Consider the following 8,389-nt stretch of genomic DNA (forward strand, 5'->3'; position numbering starts at 1 on the left):
CCAGATTCTTGAGGGCAGTGTACTCTACTAGTCAGTGATCTGTCACTTGTCCTTCTCCCAGGTCTGTTTGCCCGCAGGTCAGAGACGCAGTCTCCTTTTCTAGCCAGTCCCAATCATATCCTCAGGCTCTGCAACTGAGTGCCACCCTCCTTGCATCCAATTGTTAATCTCTAAGGCCTGGCTCCATATCCCACTCCCTCCACACTTGTTGCCTCGCCAGCCCCAGATCCAATGCTCTGAATCTTTTAGTCTCAGTCTCCCCCACCACTCCTGGTCTACTCCCCAGGCTTTTTGTCCCGGTGTCCAAACTGCCTAACCAGTCCCAGTCCAGTCCTTCTTCTCTAACCCAAGCATCTCTCTCTCATCCAGTCTTACTTCCAGTCATCACCCCTTCTCCCTAGTGAATTTCCAGTCTCCTTGTTCATAGTACTAGTGCCTCCCTCCTGTCCCCCAGTTCTTGATCTTGTGCTTCTACCTGCCCCTCCCTAGCTCTTTGTCCCAGTTCTTTTACTGTGCTGCCATCTCTTACCCTCTATCTGGTTCTTGTCCCCTGTGCATTTGAATTAGTTTGCTTTCTAATTGCTGGCTGGCTGCCAGCTTGGGGTATGTAGAGATCCATCAGTCCTTGTGCCTCCTGTCACAGAAGCCCTCAACGGCTGGTAGTAGCAGCGGCAGGATAAGTTGTGTTCAGCTTGTATTCCCTACTTAGTACAATTCAGAGAATTTATCTGAGTTCAACTTCTAAACTAAAGCCTACACCAAACGTGCATGCTAAGATCTTTTATAGTCCTATAGATTGGCCAAGTTTGGGTGTATGTTTTTTATTCTGTAGGACAGTAAAGAAACAAACAAACCCAAAACCCAACATATCCCAGTCTTAGGCACATAGGTAGGGTATCTTGTTGATGTCCCTTAACATTCTTATAATATTCAGAAAATGATTTTGATGTCTCCGAGTCTCTAAGAAATTGGATGAATTGCCAAGCCAATGTTGTCTATAGATAATACATAACATGCATGCAATGGATACTAAATACTTTACTTTTTGCTTGTACTAGCAAAAACTCGTGCTGCTGACTTATTGGTTAATCCCCTGGATCCAAGAAATGCAGATAAAATTAGAGTTAAAATTGCTGACCTGGGAAATGCTTGCTGGGTGGTAAGTATAAAAATCTAATTTTAAGTATTTAGCCTGCGTTGTTTGGCACAGACCCTTTTATTGTTCATTTTTTCCATTAATTTAATTCTTTCCATTTTAGCATAAACACTTCACAGAAGACATCCAGACAAGGCAGTATAGATCCATAGAGGTTTTAATAGGAGCAGGTTACAGTACACCTGCTGATATCTGGAGTACAGCATGTATGGTAAGAATAAAATATGCTGTTCTATTATCATGTCAAGCAAACCTTTATTTTACAAAAAAAGTTTATAAATTACAGAGCAGTGGGTCTAACAAAATAATTAATTTAATATTTTCTTATGAATAAGTCTTATTTTTCTTTTATATCAACTTATACACTTTCATACTAAAACTAATGCATGGGTTTTTGGTGAAGAGAAATATTTTTGATAAAGTTTTTAATTGGACAAAAAAATTGAAATGAGTTTTGGAGGACATGTGCTTTAATTTTTGAAATGTCTAACCATATATCTCATTGAAATGAGTCTAGCACTTATTTCTGTTTGTATTTACAATTGACAAAAAAATATGATTTCTCCATTCCTTTTTCCCTATAGCAGAAAAACCTAAAAAACACTTTGAATTCTCATTTATTTCTGATGCATAAGGTTTTAGGATCAGTGCCTTGCATGTAAACTCAGTGCAAGGATCTTGTTTTGGAGAAATCTCTTCAAACACAATGTAGGAAATCAATTCAGAGGTATTTATCCAACCTTTCTCAAGTTTATGTGCACAAAGTCTCATTGACAAAAAATATATAACTAAATCTTTATATTCTGCTCAACATTATTTTTGAGGTAGAACATATAAGAAAATCCAGCAGTGGAGAGAAATCAAACAGAACTGTGCTACGCTCATCTCACTTAGATCCACTAAAGAGGGTGGACTTTAGGGACCATATTTTCTTGCATACCATACCCCCTTCAAATAATACATGCACCTATTTTTCTGGAGTTATGGCTATATAGAGTAGGACCAGGGCCTAGTCTTCAGATCACTTACCCTTACTTTCCTGCTTAACCAGAAGCTGAAGTTCTAGCTGCTGCTGAAGGTTGGTCTCCATGGTTGGCTCTATGATTCTGAAAGAGCTATAAGAGGCTTCAGGGTACCTGAAATAGGAGGAGAAAGACCAGGAGAAGCTAGCAAACAGCAAAATTTCTCTAAGAAGTTTCAGTGTGATTTGTGAACATCAAGACCACTAAAAAAGATAAATGTTTGTCTGGAGTGAAGAACAATGGGCCATTAAGTCAGTTGACTCCCTCGGCTGCCTGAATAGAATTGCCACTACTGCTGCCTGGTGGAGCAGGAATAAAAACAGGTGCTTCTTTTCTGGGCAGAAAATCAGCTTCCCTGCTTAAGATACATACACAAATGTGGTGGGGGGCGGGAGCTGATTTTTGGGGAAAAGGTGTGCATGGCATGCAAGTAAATACAATAATTTATTCTTTTCTTTAAATATTTTGGCTTCTTGAAAATTTAATCCAGTCTTTGAATTCCTTGCTCTTTAATGATTATTCTCTTTGTTAACTATAAATTTTTATAGGGATATTTATATATATATTCTGATATTTATATACATCATGACTTTACCAGAATTTTTTTTTAGTTTTGGGTTTGAATAGTCTTTATTCTTTTGCCATAGGGAATGAGCATAATTTGCGGGTGCTGTGCACATTCTACTAAATCTGTGGTCAGTTTCGTAGCTGAGTTTTCAGATTGCCTCAGACTGTGCAAATATTGAGTTACCAGGCCCATGCTGGCATGCTGTGCTTCCTGTTCTGGACTCCTTATTTCGTACATAGCTTTGGTCTGTGAACAAGATCTTCAGCATAACATCTTTGTATCTTGGAAGTCTGGAAGTTCTCTAAGGGCTCAGCTGTGATTCACAAGATTTTAAAGCTCTGCATGGTCTGACGGCATCTAAAGAGCTCATGAGTTCTGTAAACCAAGTGCTTCTACGGCAGACATTTAAGGTGGTGCTATATCTGCCTAATGCTTTACCAGCTATCAGTGTAAAAGCCATCTTTTAATGAGTGCTGAGCATCAGCAGTTTCCATTGAAGCTAGTAGGAGTTGTAGGTGCTGCTCAGCAGTTTGCTGCATTCAGCCATCAATAAAATACAGAACGGGGAGATGAGAGAATGGATGAAGCCTGATATTTCAGAATTTTTGATTGTACAGGGTAATGAATGCTGTCTGCAGGTACTATGTTGTTAAAAATAGCTTTTATATAGAGTCATTAATATTTTATTTTACTAGATTGGGAGTTTAATGGAAGAAAACAATCTGATAAAAGAGAATTTTACGAAGGATTAGAAGGAGGCCATAAGGAAACAGACAAGAGGAAGAATAATTTTAGAGTAAGGAGTTGAGTGATTGTTGTGGCGAAGGGTGAAGTAGCCAGTTGTTCCCATTTCTAACACATGGTATAAAATGTAGCAAACTTCATTCACTGAAATGAAAGTGGATAAACTGCCTTAGAGTATATGGTTAGGATTCATATGTATTGTCAGTAATCCTTCTCTTTCCCAGGATGTTTATCCCTATTTTAGAAAGTACAAAAAAGCTGTAAATTACATTGTGATTATCATCAGAATGCTATATTTCATAGGTGTGAAATTGTCAGTCATTAACCAATTTTAAGTGTAACGATAAATAATATGTTTCATTTGTTCAAACTCCTTTTGTGTCCATCTAGTTCAGTCCTAGCTGTGCTTTCTAATACATACTTTTTGTTTATATTATATATACTAAGTTGTTGTGGTATTTCAAAAAATAAGAAAGCCGATCTATAGCATTCGCCAGGACTGGGCAAATATGTCTTTTCTAGAAACCAAACAACCTCTCCTGTAAAGTATATCTGATTTTGATTTTGGAGATCTTTCATGTACTTGTAGGATTTTAAGGGCAAAATTGGGGTGAGAAATCCCATATTTTGATTTGGCTTTTTCCACTTAGCACCATGTAACAATGCAAATGTGTCCAAGATTCAGGCACTGCCATTCATATCAGACTGAAATGCGCTCTGATGATAGGTTTCCATTGTCTTTTCAGTTTAGATGAAGGGCACTTAAAATACATGTAGTACCTGCAGAGTTTTCACTGTGGGAAGGTATAAATTTCAGAGATCACCTTATTGAAAAATCAGTACTTTGATCTAGGCTATCCTGGGCCTGCATTAGAAGTGCCCCTCCAGCTCTATTTGCCCCTCAGGCTATGGACAGACATATATGTAAAGGATTTCACATTCTGCTTGTATTTGAAGCACTTCTAGTTTGAACTGAGTCGATATCATATGGGCTGAAAGGATAGTCAGCTTGTCTTCCCAAATGTCTTTACCACCATTCACAGTCCTGAACATGAGGAAGGACCATGAGGATCTTCCTCGACCTCCTGGAGCTGTTCCAGGTGTCCAGGTTGGGCCCAGGACCTCCTGCCTGGTGTCATTGCTGTCACTGGACAGCTGAGAGCCCCCCTTCACAAGCAGCCGTAAAGCAAGCGTTGTTCCCTCTGTTCAGGTGAGCTGTTGCACATGCTGTGTCAGGAAGCTGTCTCTGCTGCTGCCATTGCTGTTGCTGTTGCTGTTGCTGCAGACCTTGTGTGTCCCTTGAAGACCTTGTTGCAGCAAACAACCACAGGCTCAGTTCTTTAACAGAGTGTCTGCCGGGTTTATTACCTGTGCAGTGCCTACTTGCTGACATGCATGGCCAGTAGGTCACAATGTGTAATTGTGGATGCTTGTGGTAAGCTACAGGCATAACTTGCACATGGTGTCCCTAAGCCAAGAGTTTCCAGACCCTCCTTTGTACACTGATCAAAACAACTTCTGTTTACATCATATATATCCAAGTTCTCGCCAAATGCTAAAATGTGTTAACTACGTCATCTTAATCTCGCCATCCTTATTTTGATGTCCTGTACTGGTCTTATCAGCCATCATTATCCAATAGCTGCATGAAAAGTATAATTATTTCTGCACATTCTAATCTAAACCCAAAATCAGCGATACACGGTAATACCTTCCCCCACCTCCAGTGAGGCCTGCATTAGTTAATTCTTTTCAGAGAGCTTTTCTGTGAGCAGTATGTGCTCTGATCAGTGGTTGTATTAATCCATAACCCAGCAAAGTTTACCATAGTGTTTAATGGAGACATCACTGGTGAGGACCCTAAAAACATAAGGAATGCCATTGACTATGTCAGACCAAAGGCCCATCTAGCCTTGTGTCCTGTCTTGCACAGTGGCAGTGGTGGTGCTGAGTGGGGAGGGTGAACGGAGCATGCCCAGAATCTCCCGTCCCTGTTCCTCTCCCTCTCCCTCTCCCTCTGCAGCTTCCAGCATTCAGATGATGTCCTGATTCGGAGGATCCACCCTACCTACCATATTCTCCAATCTTACCGCCTCATAGTTAGCTCTGCCATCAGGCTTCTGTTTGACTCCAGCTAGTTGTGTGTTTCACAGCCCCAGATATTTTGTATGGTCTTTCTTGGATGTGCTAGAGAACTATGCTTCACTTGTCCCTTCATTTTTGCAGTTCGAGCCCCCTCCCTCCTCCAGCCCCTCTCCATGAGAGCTCCCCTACTGCCACCACCATGCACCATCCTCTCCCTTTCCCCACATGGGTGCTGTTACACAGAGAGCCAGCTTGCTGGGCCTCCCGCTATGCTGTCCTACCCTAGAGACTTCAGCCACTGTAACAGTGGCAGGGCAGGAGCCTTGGGGTCAAGTATTAACCCCCTGTGGACTAGATGCAACTGATTATCTGTGTGGACCATGGGCCACCAGTTGAACAGCCTGCTCTGAGAAAGCTGAGCCTACCTTTGTTCTGGGAGCTGCAAGGGAGCTTTTGTCTGAGGGAGGCACATTACCAAATTAAGTTTGAGTTAAGTCCTGTGAGGGCTAGCATTTTCAGGGAGATTAAGAGCAGTCAGAATGGCAGGACTGCCAGCACTACATCTATCGTGCCTGGTGCTCTTTCCTGAGCACTGCTTTCAAGTAAGGGTGCAGCAGGGGCAGTAAGTGCTGAGTCATCTGCCTAAATGCACATTTGACAAATGCTAGGAGACAGTCAGGGGAACCTGGGACAAAGAGTTCAATAGGAATGCAGCCAGGGATGGTCTCTGGGTGAATTTTACTGCAGCATTTGAATAGCAGTCCATCCAAATAACTGGTCCAGTCACCGTGAACAAAAAGAAGGCATTACTTTATGAAAATGGAGAACAAACATTGACAGTATAGCAGGTCCTGCTAGAGTTCTCATTATGCAGAGATCTGAGATGCATGATCTACACACTAAGTGCCCTTGAAATAATAAAGGCTTTGAATGCTGGAGGGGGTTTCCAAATAGCAGAGCTATTGTTGGAATTCCCCAGCTTGTTCTGTGCCCAGTCAAGGATGCAGTGAAGATCAACTAAAAATGGTTGCTGTTTCTTCATGACATGAGTTCTGGCAGAGCACTTAGGTTATGTGCTGACTGTTTAGATAGTTTTGTCAAGCAGATCTTAGGAGTTATGAACTTCTAAGAACTTGGCTCTGTTTGAGTGAGGGTAGGAAACCACACTCCTCTTGTGCTGGACACAGTGACACTCCTGTGACAGCATCACCACCACAGTTGTAGGAGAATATTCCTTTAGTGCAAGGCTGTGCAACTGCTGTTCTGTGGCCTGCATCCAGCTTGCATGGGGGTTAACACGTGGCCTGTGGCCCCCTCTGTGGTTACCATGTCCCTATTACTTCTGCTTGCCGTGGAAGCTGGGGTCTCTGGAGCAGGGTGTCATGGTGGGAGGAGGCCATGGGGCCCATCTGGCATACTGGCTTGTGAGCCACATGGTGTGCAGCCCCCAGCCCCTCAGAGGTTGGACAGCCCAGCCTCAGTGTGTGAAACTGCATCCAGAGTGTGCCAGCAGGGAGGAACAGCCCTTTGACTGACACGCCGTCGGGGCAGAACTGTGGCTTGTTGACAGCAAGTCTTCTGTCATTACAAAGTTTTCAGGAGGAGGGGTTATAGCTTCTAGCTGTGTTGGTCTAAAAAGCAGAGGCAGACAAAACTCTTGGGTTAGAGGCAATATCTTTTATTAGACTCACTAAATAATGGCAAAAAAATCCTTTCTTTGCAAGGTTTTGGGGTCCAAACACCCTTGTTCATGTCTACCTCTGCTTTTTAGATCAACATGGCTACAGCCTATATCCCTGAAACATGAAAGATATCATAATTAGCCGTTTGGAAATGTAAAGTTCATTGCTAAACAGGAAATAAGCAAAATTCAACTCCCTGCCAGACATCTGACACCTTCAGGGAAGAAGCCTGCAGGAGCCTTGTCTCTGCCTCAGCTGTAGAGTCACAGAACAACTTTTTCACAAAATGGACTTGGAAACCCAGGGGATCTGCACCATCCTTTACCTCCCCTGTGCAAAATGAAGTTTCTTTTCTACCTGGGAGAACTTTTACAGTCTTTGAATTCTCCTCCACCTGATGAAGGTTGTTTGGACCTGAAAGTTTGCAAAGAAAGAATATTTTTTGCTGCTATTTAGTTGGTCTAATAAAAGATATCGCCTCTAGCCCAAGAGTTTTTTGTCTGCCAAGAGGAGGGGGGAAATTTTCCAGGGGGAATAGACTGAGCAGGCGCCGAGTAAGACTGTCCTACTGGTGCCAGTTCCAGGAGAAGTGCCATGCTTTGGGCTGCCCTCTGCCTGTACTTTGCATGCACTACTGCTGGGAAGCAGAGAAATGCGATTCCACTGCTTTTCTTTGTTTATGTTGTTTGGCTTGAAGCCCGGGGAAGTGTCTGGCATGTTGATGGCCCCACCATCTAATACTCCGGCTTGCATTTCATGTTAATTAGATGGTGGTTAGCCCTGAGAGGCAGATGGTTAAAATACAAAGCTAGCCCTGCAACAAGGGAGGGTATTTTTCTGCTCTAATTTGTGGATCTGTTTTGGCACTCAATAAGAATGACTTCCAGAGAGGTTTGTGACCATTCAGGAAAAACAGCGTTGCATTTTTAAATCCCAGTGTTTTTAATAAGCAACATGTAACAAAGCATAACTGGAGGCTGGCAGGAGGCATCAGAGAAGAAGAAGAAGCCTATACTTGGTTTTTTGCCATCCCCAAACAGAATATGGGTGAAAGGAAGGGTATTCCTGTGGGGAAGACACTGTTCTAAACACAAGAAGAGAATGAATACTGAATAATGATACTGCACTATAT

The 8,389-nt window shown here is 42.4% G+C and overlaps 1 protein-coding gene across 6 annotated transcripts in view; it reads left to right on the forward strand.

Moving 5' to 3' along the window:
• The window catches only part of SRPK2 (SRSF protein kinase 2), a 389,922-nt gene that overhangs the window by 360,295 nt on the left and 21,238 nt on the right, over window positions 1–8,389 (forward strand). For all 6 annotated transcript variants that reach the window (XM_019509441.1, XM_019509442.1, XM_019509446.1 and 3 more), the window contains 2 exons: window positions 1,059–1,159; window positions 1,260–1,367. In XM_019509441.1, the coding sequence (XP_019364986.1) occupies window positions 1,059–1,159; window positions 1,260–1,367 (209 nt within the window). The remainder of the gene's footprint in view (window positions 1–1,058; window positions 1,160–1,259; window positions 1,368–8,389) is intronic.

This window comes from Gavialis gangeticus, unplaced genomic scaffold, assembly GCF_001723915.1.
Source record: "Gavialis gangeticus isolate Ggan-Ray unplaced genomic scaffold, GavGan_comp1, whole genome shotgun sequence".
Taxonomy (NCBI): domain Eukaryota; kingdom Metazoa; phylum Chordata; order Crocodylia; family Gavialidae; genus Gavialis; species Gavialis gangeticus.